This window comes from Drosophila virilis, unplaced genomic scaffold, assembly GCF_030788295.1.
Source record: "Drosophila virilis strain 15010-1051.87 unplaced genomic scaffold, Dvir_AGI_RSII-ME tig00001625, whole genome shotgun sequence".
Classification (NCBI taxonomy): domain Eukaryota; kingdom Metazoa; phylum Arthropoda; class Insecta; order Diptera; family Drosophilidae; genus Drosophila; species Drosophila virilis.
The window spans coordinates 222222-242410 of NW_027212850.1; the positions used below are offsets into that span (position 1 = coordinate 222222).

At 36.3% G+C, this 20189-nt stretch overlaps 1 protein-coding gene and 1 non-coding gene across 6 annotated transcripts in view; one reads left to right on the top strand and one right to left on the bottom strand.

Annotated features, from left to right (window-relative positions):
- Positions 1-20189, top strand: part of chico (insulin receptor substrate 1 chico) — a 98403-nt gene that overhangs the window by 18026 nt on the left and 60188 nt on the right. For all 5 annotated transcript variants that reach the window (XR_011417317.1, XM_002060048.4, XM_032433307.2 and 2 more), the window contains one exon: positions 9595-9775. Coding sequence is in view for 4 of the 5 variants with exons in the window: in XM_002060048.4 (XP_002060084.2) it covers positions 9595-9775 (181 nt within the window). In the remaining variant the exon portion in view is untranslated. Of the gene's footprint in view, positions 1-9594; positions 9776-20189 lie in introns of those variants that run through there.
- Positions 6514-6585, bottom strand: TRNAK-CUU (transfer RNA lysine (anticodon CUU)). The gene has a single exon. It is a non-coding gene; the product is annotated as a tRNA-Lys (tRNA).

Sequence of the window (20189 nt, forward strand, 5' to 3'; positions counted from 1 at the left end):
ACTTTGACGCCAAGTCAATATTGGCTCGAGATCTGAACATGGACGACGAGGAGCTTGTGGATGGCCTCATTGAATGCACTCCGTCGGAATATTTGCGAATACAGGCAAAACTCCACAATTTCGAAAATCCCGTGAATATGCTTCGGGCATTCGCTGGTGTTCTTCTGCCGGAGCAAAGTGAAACTGTCAAAACAGGCGGACCAAAAAGAGTTACGAAAATCATCAGGAATGGAGACTCGCGCTGTTTTAACTGAAACTTTAACGGGTATTGGGCAAAAGACTGTCTACAGCCAAAAAGAGAACAAGGTTCGTGTTACGGTAGTGGTGCAACTAATCACAATGCCCAGAGAGGAAGTCAAGTAATATTAATAAGAGTATTTTTTAACGATATCGCTGATCTCTCCATTGTTTTAGTATGCCTCATAGACTCGGGCAGCCCTATACAATTTATCAAGAAAAGTTTTGTCCCCAAAGGAGTAGAACTCTAACCACTTACAATTAAATATTTCGGGCTAAATGAAAGCCAGCTAAATACATATGGAAAAGTTTTATATTATATTTTAAAAGAAACAATTAGAATTTATTTTCATTTAATAGTGTTTTCTGACGAGTCTATGAGGTGGGGGTGGGAATGGGGAGAAATTTTATGGAAAATTGTAACTTAAACATTGACCTAAACGCCTTAAAAATGTTATCAGTCGAGTGTACTGAAAGCAAAGTAAAGGCGTATATGTTAGAGGACAAATTAATTAAAAGAAAAGAAAAAAAGCAGAAAAATTAACGAAAAATAAATTGTTAGAAGATACATTGTTAGAAGATGAATTGTTAGAAGACAAATAGTAAGAAGATAAATTGTTAGAGAGTTAAGTGTTAGAAGATAAATTGTTAGAGAGTAAATTGTTAGAAGATAAGTTGTTAAGAAGTAAATTGTTAGAAGATAAATTGCTAGCAGTCAACGACAAATTGTTAGGTGACGAATCACTAACCGGGAAGTGTTTGGACGGTAGATCGTTATATAAAAAAGTGTAAGATAAATCGTGAGAAAAGGAGATAGGAACAGAGGATAACTCGATTAGTATAGAGGATTTTCAAATTTTAGAAGAGGACTTTGAAATGAAAATGTCACAATGTTATACAAAAGCTATTGAAAAGATTTATAATGTTAGAGAGCAGGTAGGATGCATTAAGAAACAAATTTATACAGATGCTAGATACTACATACGATTCGATTCGTCTACATGGATGATATTATGCTTGCCATCAGGAATACATCGAACACTTAGAAACCCTTAAGTGTTAAGTAGACAATAAGTTAGAGTTGAGGCTGGATAAATGTGATTTTATTCAAGACCTTATAAAATATTTAGGGTTCGAAATCTTCAAAGGCGGTATTAAAGCCGATAAAAAGGTTTGGAGGCAGTAAAATATTTTCGGGTACCAGATAAAATTCAAGTAGTTCAAAGGGGCTTGTACTTCAGGAGATTCATTAAGGATTTCGCAACAATCGCAAAACCTTTATATGACTTGTTAAGAAAAGTCAAAATATTTCATTTTGGGAAAACAAGTTAAAATGTTTTGTGTATCTTAAGGAGAGATTGTTGAAAGCACCGGTACTATCGATTTAGGATCACAGATGAAATTGAGTTGCATTGCGATGGTAGTGTCTTGGGATTTGGAGAAGTATTGATGCAGAAGAAACAAGCTTTGAGCTGGAGACCTTAGCCATTATATATGCATTACGAAGATTCAGGATATACGTGTAAGGAAGGCGGTTGAAAATCATAACTGATTGCAATTCAGCGACACTGACTTTGAACTAGATTGACCTTAATCCCAGAATTGCAAGATGGACATTAGAGCTACAAGAATTCGATCATGAGATAGTACATAGAGCAGTTAAGCAAATGCAACACGTTGATGCATTGTCGAGATGTCATAACACGATTATGATTACGGAAGCAAATAACTTGGAAACCAATTTAGTAATATGTCCAACAAGAAACGAGAAAACAAGGGATATTAGGAAATTGTTAGAGGTAGGTGAGCTTAAATTGTTTGAAATGAGAAATAGAGTAATAGAGTATATAAAAAGACGAATGACAAAAGATTACTTTTCTATATGCCAGAAGAGATGTACTCCACGTGTTTTATAAATATGACGAACTTGGAAAATATGTTAGACGCACTAGGAAAAACTTACTGGTTCCCAAACATGAAATGAAAAGTATTGAGTCACATTAAAACTGTCCTTTTCCAGTCATAGGTGAAAATGCTATGCACCTTTGACTGGAAAAGGAAATGCGCTATTGCACAGCATACCAAAGGGCAAAAAACCTTTTGAATTAGTTTATAAAGATCAAAGCGGACCAGTTGACAACAGCAGAGCAAAGAAATATATATTTGCAGTTGTAGATGGGTTAAAGAAATTTGTGAAATTATATACAACAAGGACAACAAACAGCAAGGAAGGTTTCGGAGCATTGAAGAATTACTTTACAGTAGGTCAAATTGCATAATATCTGATCGAGAAAGCTGCTTCAGATTAGCCGTATTTGAAGAATAGTTAGAACAATTAAACGTGAAACATATTAAAATAACAACTGGATCGCCGCAAACCAATGGACAAGTAGAGCAAATTAATAGCAGCTTAGGACCAACGATTGGGGAATTTTCCGAACGAAAAGGGACAGCCATGGGACATTACCATCAAAAAAGTAGAATACACTTTGAATAACACTCAGCATAGAAGCACCAAGTTTTTTTCTAGCCCAATGTTATTTGTGTTACCAAAAAATAGGACAAATTATTGACGAACTGAGTAAAAAGTTAGAGGAAACCAAAATATTAGACGAGCAGACGAGCGAAACTTAGAAGATATTAGACAAAAAGCGCACAGCCAATCAATAGCGCAGGCGAGAAATGAAAATTATTATGACAATAAGCGGAAAGTTCCGGACGAATACAAGACTGGAGATTTTGTTATGGAAAAAAATTTTGATAGCACTGAAGGAGTTTCCAGAAAGCTAATACCTACAAATAAGAGCCCATATCTAATGGAAAAGGTGTTAAAAAATAATAGGTTTTTGCTCAAAGACATTGAAGGCTATCAGTTATATCGAAATCCTTATTAAGGAGTTTGGAGTGAAAATTTGAAAATTTGAAACAGTAAATTGATCAAGAAAATAAAATAAGTAAACCCCTAATGTGAATTTAAGAAGCCAATTAAGCATACCTGTTAACATATATATAATTTAAAAGCATACACAATGGAAACTTATATTTAAAAATATTTGGCTGAGATCGAGGACAATTTCAAAGTTAGGATGGACCAGTTGTAACAGGCTGCTAGCGACACAACAGTGAAGCTGCACCTCCTATCGATAGGTAGCTGTTAAGCATTGTTCGATAACTAAAAATAAGAAAAGAGTGTTAGACAATTATAAAAGGTCGTGGAATCAGTCTTTAGCAGAGAAACGAATAAAGTGGATGTGTATTTTGGTCTTGCTGAAGTTAAAGACTTTTGAATTATAACGGCTCCTACACTTTTTTAAATATATATATGTATATTTATTTATATATATCTTAATGTCAACAAGCTGCCAAGCTATTCGTCGCTGGTGTCCCATTTCTATATGTGTCGCAACATCAACATCCTGTCTATTGCTGATGTTGCGTTTTTGGGTTGATGTAGCAACATAGTGCTACAATGTTGTGTGGGCACTTTTGGTCAAATGCAGTGTTCTTATTTTGTGCCGTCCACACTATGCACATTGTTTATGTTAGCTTGCTTCGAGGTGGCTTGGGGGTGGCATCTCGAGAGGGGCTGAGATGGTAACTCACGCATCCATTAGCATTTGAGCGACTAACCATTATAAACGCCGCCAAATATGTGAAATGCAATGAGGTCATAAGAAAGACTCCAAGCAACACGCTCTTATCGTTAAATTAAGGTATGAACAAATCGAACAAAATACTTTTTTGGTTATTAATTGATTATTATATTATTGATTACTTAGAGATATTTGATGCTTATTTCTGTTTAATGTACTTTATAGCTTTATTTGTTTTATTTTCATCTATTTTTTTTGTGTATTTTTATACCCTCAACCCATTAAAAATGGGTATAAGGGTATATTGTACTTGTGCAAAATGCAAATGTATGTAACAGGCAGAAGGAAGCATCTCCGACCACATAAAGGGTACATATTGTCGATCAGCATCAATAGCCCAGTCGATCTAGCCATGTCCGTCTGTCTGTCCTTCCGTCCGTGGATTTCAGAACCTGTAAGAGCTAGAGAAATGTTTGCTGTAGGTCCTCCTAGTGCATTCACAGATCTTGTTTGTTTTAGATAATCGATAAATTATTCCGTTTCCAAGTAATCGATAAAACTATATATCGAAAGCCTGTTTTTTGAGCAACTTTGATAAATAAATAGAGCTAGATTCATCGAATATTACATGTAGCTTCTAGAATAGTATATATACATATATATGAAGTATCTTTCATTTTATAGCTATCACGACCTTCCCACTATAAATCAAGTAAATAAACCAATTTATGCTGCCCATCAATATAAGCGGCAATTTAAACGCATTTGTCATATTAAGAATACACGAATATTTTATGGAACAATAAGATGTACTGCTTAAAATTTAATCAAGATTGGTTAGGAAACACAAAGCCTCGTGTTTGCGGCAGCTATCTAAATACATGTCCATACACCTGCACGTTAATGCGCGTCTGCTTCGAAATTTATTAACAGCATTGCAATTGCGATTGTTTCATGTGCTGCTATTTTAATGCGTTTTTTTTTCTGATTAACAATTAATAATTTGTGTGGTTGTTGGGAAGAAGCGGCGACAAGTAACGTGGTCTGTTGCAAGTGCGAACCCAACCGAGAAAACTATATTTTTTGTTGGCTGGTGCGGCTGTTGAGTAAAAGCTGCAGCAAGGAATGCCAAGGGTTGCTGGTATAGCTGGTATAGCAAACGAACTCGTATATCCCCTACCTGCCTATTTAGGCAACAATTTGAGTTTTTAACAGCAAGCAATTAAATGTAACAGTATATATATTGTTGATCTCTGTCTCTATGAATGCGTCAATGCCAGAAATCAAAAAAGCTAGAGACTTGAAATTTCAAATGTATATTCCCGTTGAGCGAACGCAAAACTAGTTTATAATTTTTGTAATAGTGAAAAAATTAATTTTAAAGTAATGTAGCTTAAGCATTCGTGCCCTAAGCTAGAGATAGAGTTACATAAAGTTGTTTAAAATGAATAATAAATTTGAGTTGTGTTGTGCTTGTTCGTATATATGTATTTAAGTTCCATGTCCTCTTCTTCGTGCGCTGGACCAAAAGAGCAAAATTCGATATATCAATATATACAAATCGACGTTGAAGTAAACATGCGGTAATAAATGTTTTTTTATCCAACAAAGTGCACAAAGCGCATGAGCTAAATAGTCTAAAATATATCATTAGTAATAACTACAACTTTTTTAAGAATCAAAGTAGAATTTAAATGTAATTTATAATAAAATACTTTTGTTGTTTTAATTGTTAATATGATTATAATTGAATATGAACATTTATAATAATAGTACTTCACGACGATGCCGATATTTCCATCTCTAGGTAGTGTAAATTAGGTATATACATATCTAACATTACTTTGACACTCGCACAGATGAATTAATAATAAGTTCTGTGAATGTCATAATTGGCGAAATCAAAGTGTTTTGCGATGTCTGAAATTATCGATTGCGTAAGACGAAATATAAAAAATATGTGTTCAATTTTAATTTATGTCTAGATTCTCTACTTACATAAGACCATAAATTATTTTAGATAGGGCGTGCGAATTGCCAGCACCGCTAACCGACCTTTAAATGGGTGCACCTTCATTTCGTAGCGTTACGTTACTTCTCTTTGCTCCACATGCCTCAGATTTGCATGTTGATAACATACTTCCGGGCCCATCGCTTCCAGAACTTGTGCCTGAGATACGAGACATTGCGCCATCACCGAATGTAGGTTATATAAGTTAACAACTAAGCATAAATATATTGCTCTAGCAACTAAGTAGCTTTGTATTAACAATGCTGACGCGCCAGAACTGAGTTCAGCGCTCTGCGCTAAGAACGGCCAGCAGCGGTAAGCTGACACTGCATGGAATGCTGAGTCGGCTTGCCGACCATGCTTTGATGGCGTGATGCATTGAGGCTTAGGGTATTTGTATAATTTGCTTGTCCCCTAGTTTTAGTTTTATATGAGGCGCGCAACACATAAGTCGCTGAAATAAATATACTGCTCCGGCATTGCCGATAAAACATATCTTTCGTTATTGTCTGAGCCCAAGGCCAGCAATAGAAGCCAACTTCAAAACATAATCTTCAGTAATATTACTGGATCATGGAGAACATATTTGGATCAAGGGCAGCGCGGGATCAACGCAACTTACCCAAGATAACATTGTGTTACATCACAGAACATACATCAATTGATAACTGGCGCCCAACGTGGGGCGCGAACCCACGACCCTGAGATTAAGAGTCTCATGCTCTACCGACTGAGCTAGCCAACTACATTCCGGTCTTAGACGGGGAAGTACTGGTGTTCGATCAACGTAGCTACTTGAGGCACTCAAGTAACATTTCCGAATTTGTTAGTACGATAGACGAGACGGAAAGACTGTCCGATTCCTTTCCACAGTCGCATATGCGCAAACTACTAGACGTAGATACAGATCACCTTAGAACATTGTTGTCCGTTCTTCAAGTGCATCACAGATTTGCACGAAGCCTCGATTTCTTAGGAACTGCCTTGAAGGTTGTTCCTGGCACCCCTGATGCTTCAGATTTCTTAAGGATCCGCGTTACAGAGACGCAGTTGGTGGAGGCTAACTCCAAACAGATACTAATAAACTCCGAAACTCAAAAACAAATAAACAGACTAACGGACACTATCAATAAAATTATCAGTTCCCGCAAAGGCGATTTGGTTGACACTCCTCATTTATTCGAGACCCTGTTGGCAAGAAATAGAATACTGAACACAGAAATTCAAAATTTAGTACTCACCATAACGTTGGCAAAAGCAAGCATAGTAAATCCTACAATCCTTGATCATACCGATCTAAAATCACTTATCGAACAAGATACCCCAATAGTTAGCTTAATAGAAGCTTCTAAGATCAAGGTCCTTCAGTCCGAGAATATTATCCACATATTAATAGCCTACCCTAAAGTTGAGTTTAGGTGCCAAAAGGTCTCCGTCTACCCCGTTTCACACCAACAAACCATTCTGCGACTCGACGAAGACACGTTGGCGGAATGCGAAAAGGATACCTTTGCAGTTACTGGATGCACCGTAACTACGCATAACACCTTCTGCGAACGAGCACGGCGCGAAACCTGTGCTAGCTCCCTTCACGCGGGAAACATCGCCAACTGCCACACTCAACCTAGCCACCTGAAAGCGATAATGCCTGTGGATGACGGCGTCGTGGTTATCAACGAAGCGACAGCGCGCGTCCGAACAGATGATGACGCAGAGGTAACCGTCTCAGGAACCTTCCTGATAACTTTCGAACGGTCTGCAACTATCAATGGCACAGAATTTGTAAACCTGCGCAAATCACTAAGCAAGCAGCCTGGCATCGTGAGGTCACCACTCCTAAACATCATCGGACATGTCCCGGCACTAAGCATACCACTTCTGCATCGTATGAACATCAACAACTTGCTATAAATTCGAGATTTCAAGGAGGAGGTAGTTGCGGCTGGCTCGCCTAAATTCTGGTTCGCGATTGGTGCGGTCCTGAATGTCGGACTAATTGGCTCATTCTTCCTTTTTCTGGTGCTAAGGAAAAGACGAGCCTCCATGCAGATGCAGAAGGCGATTGACAGATACGACATGCCCGAGGACGGTCATCATCCTGAGGGGGGGGGGGGGGGGGTTGGGGGTAGTTAACAACTAAGCATAAATATATTGCCCTAGCAACTAAGTAGCTTCGTATTAACAATGCTGACGCGCCAGAACTGAGTTCAGCGCTCTGCGCTAAGAACGGCCAGCAGCGGTAAGCTGACACTGCATGGAATGCTGAGTCGGCTTGCCGACCATGCTTTGATGGCGTGATGCATTGAGGCTTAGGGTATTTGTATAATTTGCTTGTCCCCTAGTTTTAGTTTTATATGAGGCGCGCAACACATAAGTCGCTGAAATAAATATACTGCTCCGGCATTGCCGATAAAACATATCTTTCGTTATTGTCTGAGCCCAAGGCCAGCAATAGAAGCCAACTTCAAAACATAATCTTCAGTAATATTACTGGATCAAGGAGAGATTATTTGGATCAAGGGCAGCGCGGGATCAACGCAACTTACCCAAGATAACATTGTGTTACATCACAGAACATACATAAATTGATAACTTATACGCTTGGCCCTGGAGTTCCCTCGATCGGGTCGCTTATGAACACCTCTCCGTCGTTGTTGTTTGAGTTGTGCACCACTGTTGAGATCCGACTCCAAAATGGACTACCTTGGAGGCAAAACAAACGAAAATAATAATTCACAAAAGTCAATTGCACATATGTTCTCTGATGTGAGAATTTTAAACATTAAAATTCTATCGTCGGATACGCGTAACAAAACCATAGCAATGGATGTGGACGATTATAAAAATAAAATGAAAAATATTTTAGACGACTTATGCGCATATAGAACACTAAGAACTATAGACAAAGAATAACAACTTCGTGGCACAACTATTCAAGATGGTTCTTATTTCAAAGGACGAAAGAAATAACATGACGACAACAGCGGTACATCCTAGGATATGGGGACTACCAAAAATACATAAGAAAGGAACAACACTGAGGCCGATATGTTCCTCCATCGGATCTCCATCTTACGGGCTGTGCAAATACATAATAAAAATACTTAAAACTCTGACAATGGACTCTAGATACAACATCAAAAACGCGGTAGATTTCATAGATAAAGATAACAATTCCCACATCAGAGAAGAAGAAACATTAGTGTCATGCGACGTAGTCTCCTTGTTTGTCTTACGAGGACAAAATATACACACAACTTAAAGGAATGTGCGGAGGGGTAAAATATAAAACTTTCTTCGCTCAATTTCTGTTAGAAAAATTGATTGTCAGCTTTCGAAGAACTCCAAAGAATATCCGAAAATTTAAAATCGAAATTTTTGCGTCTTGTAAACACACATGCAAACATCTACCTTGGTGATTAATCATAAATTAAGGTATTGAGAGTCATAGTTTTCAATTTCGAGTGTGCTAGTATGGAAAAGTTATAAAGAGTTTGCCCCACCGATATATTTATGCACTGACATCGAGATGTGACTACAAACTCGAAAATTATTTGAGAATCCGTATCCTACTGCGTAGATCACAGCGTAATGTATGCAGATTGCAGAGCTTATGTTTGTATGTTTTTGTTAGAAAGAGAATAAAGTATATAAATACTAAGGTGATTCAAAAGACTGACCAACTAAGGCCAAAGTTGCTGATGCATTTACATAAACTTGAAATACAATTTTTATATTATTTTTCTATTTTAGAATATGTTTGGCAAGTTATTGTTCAAAAGAAAGGAATGTCCGCACATGTTGGAATCACTGGAAGTTATCATTGCTGCCTAACTTCAAAATCACTGACATTTATATGTATTGGACCGGAAAAATTAGCGAATGGAGATAATCGAATTGTTAAAGTTGAAATACTTTTAACAACTATTAGAAGGTGCGTACCCGATCGAACTAAATTAATAACTGGAACGTATGAATGTAAGTTCTCTTATGAATTCGTTGAAACCAGGATTCCGAGTTCTTCTATCTTGTAGAAACTCCTCACTGTAACATTGAGGAGTTAGACTTGTCAATCGCTACATTAATATTTATTAACAGTTCTCAAAAATAATAAGAATATTTAATATTCTAATCTGTGGACATTGTTGAATAGACGTTAATCGTTCAATTAGTTTATCTTACTTCATTTTTGCATTTACTTAAAGTAATAATTTAGGTATGCTTGACAAAGCTGTTAAGATATTCAGATAAGTTTCTTTTCGTATTCTCATGTTCTATGAAACATAATTATCACTTTTTGAGTAATTGTGTCACTAAAAAGTGGTTAGTATGGCGATATGACTATATTAAAATAAATTCGTAAGAGTCGTCTTGCTTAATAATGGTTAGCTAATGTGCAACACAACAGTTTTAAAATAAATAATCGAGATATTTTTGTTTAAAAGCAAAAATTACTACAAAAGGCTGAGAAAGCAGTCCGTAGAAATTTGCAATTGTACATACTGGGTTATAAAAAAAAATAAAACAACAATAACAGCTCATACAGACTGACAGACTAGCTCCTGGCTCTGTGTAGTGTGCCGTCCCAATAATGAGTACAAATATTTAATGGTTTTGGCCAGAGAATGCATATGTTTTATTAAAGTGACATTCAATCTGAAACTTATACTAAATATGAAGTCATTTTTATTAGGCTAATAATATATAATTATAATTATAATTACTACTATATAATTATAATTATATTTATATATTATATATACCCCCCGCTTAATAAGGACAGACGTTCCAAGGTTTTCTTGTTAGATCTCTACAAAGTATAATGGTCAAACGGTCTTTGCTCTGACCTAGTGAAGTTCTTTGTTGAATTTCCCTGTTGCTCATATGATAAGTTGGAGTGTGCCGTTATTTCCCTTATCAATTTTTAAGCACCCGGCGGCAATCTCTACTACGGTCTGCGGAAACGTTCAACTGGTCCATTTGAGCTGCTATGGAGGTAGATTGACGATAACTCCCAAATATATTAACGGATTTCTATGGTTCAGTATTGCTATTTACTAAATGCAAAATGGGGACTGTTATGTCGGCACAATGACGAAATTCGAGAACTTGGCTTGGCATTTCCCCAAGTTATTTTTCTAGTGCAGACTTACAGTTTCAGACAGCTTCACTAGCCAATTAAGGCATTTTTGGAAAATAATGATCATGAAGGCTTTGTTTCAATTTTCATGGGCTGGTCTGTGCGCATTATTGTGCTCGGTGGAATTTTTGTTCACATACTCTGTTTTGCAGTGTTTAAGTGCAAGAAAAGCATTTAAAACATCTGGATTTAGTACAAACTTCAGCATTTTCATGAGAGTGCTTTGTCTGTGAAGTGATGTTGCGGGCTTTTTAGCCAAATAGCATGATACTTTGTTTTAGAGAATAATGCAGCTTTTCTTGAATCATCTGATTTCTGAAACATTTAAGGGGCTTTTCGATTCGAAGCATTCAAATTCTGTCGGAATATGGCATATTGGCACGACATTTTTTTCAGGCATTCAATTTTTTTCAGGCAATTAAATTCATCTTTTGATTTTGGATTATGTGTTTCTTTCGAACACTGTAAACGTTAGAGGTTGGTTGTTAGTAAACATATGTAAGTTTCTTACCGCTTACCGAGAGCGAGTATAATGCGAATCACTTCGTTGCAATGTTCTTGATATCATTGATATTGGTCTTTTGCCGTTCGGATATTCTTCGGTGTTAATTTTCAAGAAGTTTTTAATATATGGTTACGTTAACATCACGTTCCAACACCATGATATTTCTTAAGCGTTCGAATGTTTTCCATTGAGCTTCGTTAAATTATATCTGTACCTTCTTTAACAAATTTTTACTTATTTAGGTTATGGCTTCGCTATAATTGCGAAATACGCTGTAAAAACTAGACAGGCTAAAAAATACCTTAGAATAAACTATATTTCGGATCGACGTATTCTTGGATTGTTTTGAACTTTTCCGGTTTTTGCGACAAATAGTCGAGGCTTCCTTCCTTCCTTCCTTCCCAAAAACGTTTTGTCTTTTCTTGGGAAATTCTCAGTTAAAATTTTGTGAAAATCTTAGCCTTTCCCAGATTCTCCAAATTCACTGGCATGTGTGGCATGAATAGTGATTGGCAATAGTCCGCTTCTTTAGGTTTCTAAAAGAGACGAAAAGCTTGTTTTTATTGCCGTTAGAAATTCATAAACTTATTCTGTGCTGTTGTATGGGGACTTTAATGGTTTGACAACCCTTTAATAATGTTTGTTTTGGTTGCTAAATTATCATTTATTTAAACTCATTCCGAATTATAATTGCGTCACCGGATTTCGCTCACATTTAATTTTGGGAGAACTTAACTCTGTCGTGATGAGTGGCTTTCATTGTGAACTGTGGGTTATTATATTTGCCTCTCTCGTTTCCTTTTCTATCATGAGAAAGGTTTTGCTACCTTCCCTCGGCTGTCTGGTTTCTTTCCACAAGGGCCTTAGCATATGTGGCATACTCCAATCAATGATTGACGTATCTCGGACCAGCGTTAAAGCGGATGATGAGATAAGATGATAAGCGTATTTTCTGAAGCACTGATTTAAATGTATCTAAGGCGTTTAAGCACTGAGATGAATGAATATAAGGCGTTACATCTGACCTCTGTGTTAAGCAAGGCGTCTCCAGCGGGTTCAAGGGTAATAACGACATTCGTGATAAGTTTCAGCCTTGTCATGACATCATTATAGGCTTACGTAAAACTCAAATAACCTTACTTGATCATATATAGTCCCTGCCCCAATTATTTCTTTAAAAATTGTCATAATTGTGTCATGTTGTGTGATATAAGCAGTGGTTTTACTCTGTGCTGTTCTTATGATGGTAACATCTAATTGCCTTCAAGATATGTATTTATTCTGGTGACCAGTTACGATCAACAGTTATCCTTTGGTAGCCTTCTACCACTAACGAATATGTTGTTCACCAGTGTTCAGCGGACAATTTTCAGAAAATGTATCGATACTACAAGAAATAGAAGCTGCAGTCCCATATGTACAGTTCGAAAATTTATAAGCACATTAAAATATTTCGACTTTGCAGAATTTCGTATTGAACCGAAGTCGTTTATATGAATAAAATAAATAAATGAATAACTTGTATGTGTTGTTTAAGTTATCGTCATGTGAAGAACAAAATTTGTTTCTACGATTTTCAAAATGTTGCACATTATTAGCCAGGATTAACATAAAATTTCCGACTTTATTCAGCTGTTGGTAAAACTTTGGCCTTATCAGTTTAAAAATGATTGGCCTTACATATTTTTGGTAGCCTTTACTATTAACAAATATGTAATGACAGTATCCCTTGCCTTGGTATTAATACTTTCAGGAGGTTTACGCGGAAAGAACACATTTAATGTGTTACACGGTCTGAGGGCATAGCTGACAAAGTCCAGGTAGCCGACTTACCCAAACAGCAAAAGTAAGCTTCTTGAAGGCTTCCCTGTTGAGGCACGCCATTTTAAAATATACCCAGAATGGTCCGAATGCTCGCCGTAAACGATTATACCCGCTAATTTTAAGGAAAACTTGGCTCATCGCGGAATATGCCACTAGACAGTTTAAATCTTCACGGTGGCTTCGACGACATATACAGTTTCGTTTTAATTTCTGTCTTTGTCTGTTCATGTAAGCAACGAACCGAAGAAAGTATTTCCGTCCCTGTAGAGCATACATTTTATTGGACAGCAGTAATAGTCCAGTCGATTTAGACAAGTCTATCTGTCTATCCATCCCTGACCGACGGATTTAGATATGATATTTGGATAGCTTGTTCGCCTAGTGCCCAAACAGTGCCAGTTTATTTCAAATAATCAATTAGTAGCTTTTTTCTGGATTTTTTTCTTTTTATAGATAATTATAACTAGAAAAACGTAAGCATATCTGCTACCCATATCCAGGTCGCTACATTAATAGTACAGATTGTTAATAGACAAAATAAATTATTGATTATTTAATTTACCATTAAATTTATAACAAATTTAAAGTGTTGATAGTGTATTATCGAATAAATTTAGTATAATCTTGAGATCATCCTGAGTCTATTCTGATTGCATTGCGCGGTGACGCAATTTTAAACATATAATGAATAAATAGAATACTAGATAGTATTTGCCCTGTCCAATTTTACATTTCGTGGAAAATTTAAATTTACTAGCACTATCCTGATCTTGAGTCTCAAATTTTACCTTACATACATTTTTTAAAATGAGTTTGAATTTCATTAAATAAAGAGCCACGAATTAGGTTGAATGTTTTTCTTGTTGCTAAATCTCTATATATAAAACTGTTTCCCCTGACTGATTGACTGATTGGTGATCAACGCACAGCCCAAACCGTAGGAGCTAGGAAGCTGAAATTTTCACTGTAGTTACCTTATGTGATGAAGGTTACGTTAAGACGCGGTTTCGCGAAATTCCACCCGCAAGTATGGAAAAATCGCGAAAAACGTTTGAAACTTTTTTGTTTACCATTTTGGCCTCGAACTCAATTTCAAAGTTTTAGCGATTTGGGAAATTTCACTCGAAACAGTGGTAAAATGACGGCAAACGTTTGTATGAGAGTAGATTGTTTACTGTCCGCTCAGTTTCAAAATCATTTTCAAAGCTATTCGAGAACATTGATATATAATATAAGTGTTACAGGGCAGGTCGGGCTATACCCGCTAGAATATAAAATATCATTGATACAACTTTACAATTTTTCACCTTCATCGCAGATGATAACAGCAGTAAAATTTCAGCTTCCTAGGTTTTACGGTTCAGGCATTGTGTTAATCAGCATCAGACAGGACAAACAGTTTTATATTTAGAGATGTACTTACACCCCATCAGATACAAAGGTTCTTGTTTAACAATTTATATAGTTTCTTGAAATCTTGCACTTTGTTTTCATAAAACTTTCTTGTTTTTTTTTTTACATACATCCGGCTTTTGATTAAAACTGAGCAGGGTATGGTCAAAACGTTTTTCAGAAGGAATAAAAGGATTATTTTTTTAACCTAGCAAATGCTTTGAGACTTGGCGGCAAGTGGATATAGGAAAAAAATGTTTATTTTTACAATAAAATAATGTTTTGTTGGATTTTCTATATACTGTTATTTTAAATTATAAAGTAATCTTTTGAACAGATTAAAGGCACGTGTCATTTCTATGTTCTATTAATATTATTGATTTCTTTCGGTAGTAAACTTCTTTTGATGACTATTATTCTTCGACATTGTATTGATACTATATTGTAAATTGTTTTGTTTTGTAATTTATTTTTTATGCTGCATCCCACCTACCTCCCAATCGACCTAATGTAATGTTTTTTGTAATTAACTTATGGATAGTTATAACACTTAATCATGAGGAGTCTGGAACAAAAACATGAATGGCTTCTGTACAGATGCAATTCCATCTTTATGAATCATATCACCCGTCTTTGTTCCAGGTGTCCACCAAGATAAGAACTTCATTATCGGTACTTTTGGAGCGTTTGACCAGTTAGCCGTCAAGTGTGTATGAAATAACTTGGGCTTAGATTTAAAACGAGAATGAAAGATTATATTATAAAATATTACAGGGGCCGTATCTTTATACGCAAATTTTTTTATAATTATTTATTATTAACATAAAAGTCAAAAACATAATAGCCAAAACCAAATGTGACATGTTTTACTCCAAAACGTTAGTGTATGTTCTTAAATAATAATTTTATTTTTGAATTTTGGAATTCTTCGAAATGTGAAAACTTTTCGTTCAGTTGACTCATATATAGTATTAGCACTTAGTATGGCAGCTAAATACTTCAATTCTTAACTAAAGTAATTTTTCCTAGTGTTTTCGAGTGTTTTTGAAAATATTTTAGCAGATGATGATACGGACTTTATTGATGCGTCAGTCTCCACTATAAGCTCCAGGTTCTTGGTGTAAAATAGGGGAGACGCTACTATTCCCGCGACTCGATTTTGTATATTGTCTCTGTTTACGAACTTGGGAGCGATGAAAGCGATGCGGTCGAAGGTCACAATGGGTACCGACTACATCCATATCTGGATGGAACAACCTTTGGTTGTTAACTATTATGAAACCAACGTCGACCTTCGTGATCGGGTCCAGGTGGATCGGTTGAGATTTGCAGTGGGCAACGCCACCCGTATCGACCGCTATCTCTCAGAAGGTTGCAGTAGATGTTGGAATGCAGTTTATGACCGCGACTACCTCAGATTTGCACTCGGCCACGATGTTGTTAGGTAGCTGCAGCATTCTGCCATTGTACGTCTTTGGAAAAATGATGACTCTTTTTTAGAAAAACCTCATCTTAGGGTATATACCTATAATGTGTATTACATCGTTTCATTGTAAGACCTTAATAGTAGCTACTTCTATATTGCTAGTGAAAGCGGCTTCTATGGACTAATCAACCCATACTGCTCTCAGAGAAACACCTCTCAATCTATCATCGGAATATAGTCAGAGTGGGAATAGTCGGTTATACGGGTGAACTAGAGCGAAGAAGGGAAGCAACGCGAAGAATAACTTAAAAAAGTAGGGTATAATTTGTATCTGTATTGTTAAATCCTAACAAATATTGCATAAATGAATTATAAACTAAACCACAGAGGCTTTTTCCTTGCGAACCACCTTCCCCTTAAACAGGACGGATGTCTCCGAATCGGCTTCTACCTTTGCTTCGACGCATAAGGGAGTCAACTTATTGAAAAATCTTTTATTGGTCTTGACCAAGATTTTCTCACAGAGTTCGAACATCCTGTTTCGTATGATCTGATTTAATCTAGTTCGTTGGGCCATTTGGGATTTTTACACTCTTATTGTCTGCCGTGCTGTAAGTTAATTCCAAAGTTTATTAAACGATGAAAAAAATATAATTTTTAGGGAAGCAAGACTTCCTTTATTTGATGTTAATTTGCAACTGAATAAACTTAAATCAATTCTAGCCCTAGTAACCTGTGGCTTAGCGGCAGCGGCGTTGGCAGCGGCGTCGCTGCTGATGTTGTTGGCCCGTTGGGCAATTCTTCTTGGAATTTTCTTCTTATGAGGTGTTGCAATGCTTCTTATTGGGACTGTATGAATTTATTTGTTGTTAACTCTTCCCCCTTTGATTGTCCTCAAGCGATCATCAGAAGAAAGGTATGTTGTTGAACCTGAGGTTGTTGGCATCTGTATTTTGTATTTGGATATGTGCTGGCTCTTTTTTGGGTCTCTCTTGTTCTTTGTTCAGTTGCAGTATTATATTTTTCTTATTTTTCTTAATTACGTGTAATACACAGGTAAGAAGGATGGCAACTGTGAACAGAGTTATGAAACCGACTCTATTTGCTATAGAATGCGTCTGAAGTTTTTGCATGTTTTTTATGTTGTTGATGTGCAATTCTTCTAATGCTTCCAGAGAAAGAATCTTTATTCTTTCGTTTTCTATTGGGGTTATTTGTATTGTGGGATTTCCTGGGGTCATGACGGTGACCTCTAGGTTGCTGAACTCTTGTTTGTTGATGAATAAGGTTTCGTTCCAGAAGTTAATCATGTAGGTGCCTCTCACGCGTTTCTTCTCTTCTTGCCATCTAATAGTGCCGTTGAAGTCGTTCACTAGTATAAGTCCCTCGTCGATTTCCTCGATCTCCGGGATATGATTTGCATTGCTAAAGCCACAGAGCGCTTGCTCTCCGCTAACTAACTTAGGTATACAATTATTATTGTACAAGTTTACAATTTTTGATTTGTTACAAATTTTAATATTATGGTATCGTTTACAATTGTTGTTTATGCCATAGATTGTTTTATTAAAATGAAACAGTTCGTTAAATTCTAAATTTATTATATTGTTGTTTTTCACTACTGGCTTTATTATAGTATTTTTGCATTCTATTTCTTCTAAATTTGGAATTTTTACAATATAAAACAGAGTGGTTCCATTATGCAACATGGATACATCTGCGAATTCTAGCATTTCTTCAATATTTAAAGGTGGCATGTTGCTTTTATTAAAGTTATCGTTTACTATCTCTATTTCTTTTTCGCCAAGTAGGAATGTATTTATTAAATTCAATTTCGCCCATTGTATGGCGTACTTAATATTAATTATTTCTTCTTTTATGAGCCTAATTTGCTTTTGTAAGCTAATAGCTATCTCATCACTTATGAGAGATTCCTTTCTTATGCTATTGGTTAAATCTTTTGAGATTTTCGTGAGTTTATTAATTCGATCTTCTAATTGCCTGTTTATGATAAGCTGTTTATTGTCGTTTTCTATAAGTTTGTTTATGTTGTCAGTAAGCATTATTAAGTCGTCATTGTCCGGGCTGCCGGCTACATACTTCCAAGCTGTGCCTATAATGTTGATCGCTCTAGTCTTTCGTTTATGGAAAAGTGATATTGTGTCGAAAGTGACAATAGCTTGCGTTGTTTCGTGACGTAAAGTGTGGTATAAAGTATTGGTTGTTAAGTCTTTTTCGGTGTAAAAAAGGAGATTATCTAATGCGTTTTTAATCTGTTCTAGCTCTATGACTTGTACGATTCGTGTTGTCGATGTCTGTAGTTTCCCTATTCCTTTTAGAATTGTAATTGTTTGTGCGTCTGTGTAGTTCAAAATTTCCAAGTGTCCTTCTGTTTCTTTTATTGTCATCATTAATAGTAATCTGTAATTTTTATGTATTTTTTATATTGCTTTTATGTATTATTTTGTCAGTTGTTGTTAGTACGGTTGTGTTTCTATTTTCTTTAACTATTTCCTTTTTGTATCTGGGTGATAGTTTGGTACCTAATCTGGTATTGACTTTGACGAATATTTCTTGACCAGGTATGTAAGTTCGTATGTCGTTACGTTTTTTGTTATGATTCTGCATGTCAGTCGATTGTTTCTGTTTGAGTCTGTCAATGTTCGCCTTCCTAGCTTTTTCGTATTGGTCTGGGTCCGTAGTCACGTTTCTGCCGAAGAATATGTCTAATGGTCTCTTGTTAGTTGTCGAGTGTATAGTTTAGTTGTAGTCGTATATTGATTTGTTAAGTAGTTCTTCGAATGTTCTGTATTCCTGTTTTCTTTTGTTGCATCTCATTATGTCTGATAGTGTTGAATGAAATCGTTCTACCTGACCGTTCACTGCGCTTTTGTAGGGTGGTGTTTTGTAAACTTCTATATTTAATTGGTCCTGCATCATGAAAGTGATTGAGGCTGAATTAAGGGATTTTTCGTTATCTATTACAACTACTTTAGGTACGCCAAAATAAAAAAGGATTTCATGAAGTGGTTTTTTAATGTCTTCTATTGCCCTAGATTTGATAATTCGTCCCTGAGCTAATTTCGAGAATTTGTCTACTGCTGTTAGTACTAAGTTTTTTTCTGTCGTGTATATGTCGATGTGGATTGTATGTCCTGGGTATTCGGGGATTGGTGTTTCTTTGAGTTTTGGGTTAGTGGGATGCCTATCGTATTTTTCTTCTTTACAAACCTGACACTGTTTGACTAATTCTGTTATTCGTTGCTTCATTTTTGGGAAATAGAATCTTTCGGACAATTGCATTTTGTTTTCTAGTGCGTTGCGATGGGCTCTGTTGTGTGTAACCAATATCTTCTCATCTTGTTCTGTTTCATTTGTTAAATCTTTTACTTGAGACTGTGTGAATCTAATCTTGAAGTTCCTATAATGTTGGGGATATATCTGCTGAATTTGGTTCATTATTTCTTCTGAAGTTATTATTCCGTTGATTACGGATGGGTTAAGATGAGCTTTCAGTATTTGCGTAAGGTCGTGTTCTGAGAAATTTGGTCGAGTAATTGTATGCCTGTGGAATGTTGGGAATGGGATATGGAATTCGTAATTTGTTTCGTTGGCTCTACTGAGAAATATCTGGTTTTTGAATACGTTAATTGGAGCTTCTATGCTCGGAACTAAATTGTGGCTTGAACTGTCTGCACTGTGCTGGGTGGAGGCTACTGATCCAATATTATTGATCCCAGGGATACGTGATAGCGCATCGGCTACAATGTTATCCCTACCTGGCTTATAGAGGAGTTCGTAATCAAACTCTTCTAACGAAGGATGTCGTCAAGAGCTCTCTGGAAAATTGAGGGCGCATTTGAGACCGAATGGGAGTCGTGTAAACTCGTATTTTCCGTTGTTAACGGAGAAGGCCGTTTTTTCTATGTCTGACTCCTTAAGGGGTATTTGATGAAAGCCACTTTTCAAATCTAAGACAGAGAAAACTTTGTTATTGCCTAGCTGTGCTAGTACCTCGTTGATTTCGGGTATAGGGTATTTGTCTGCGGTAGTTTCTTTAT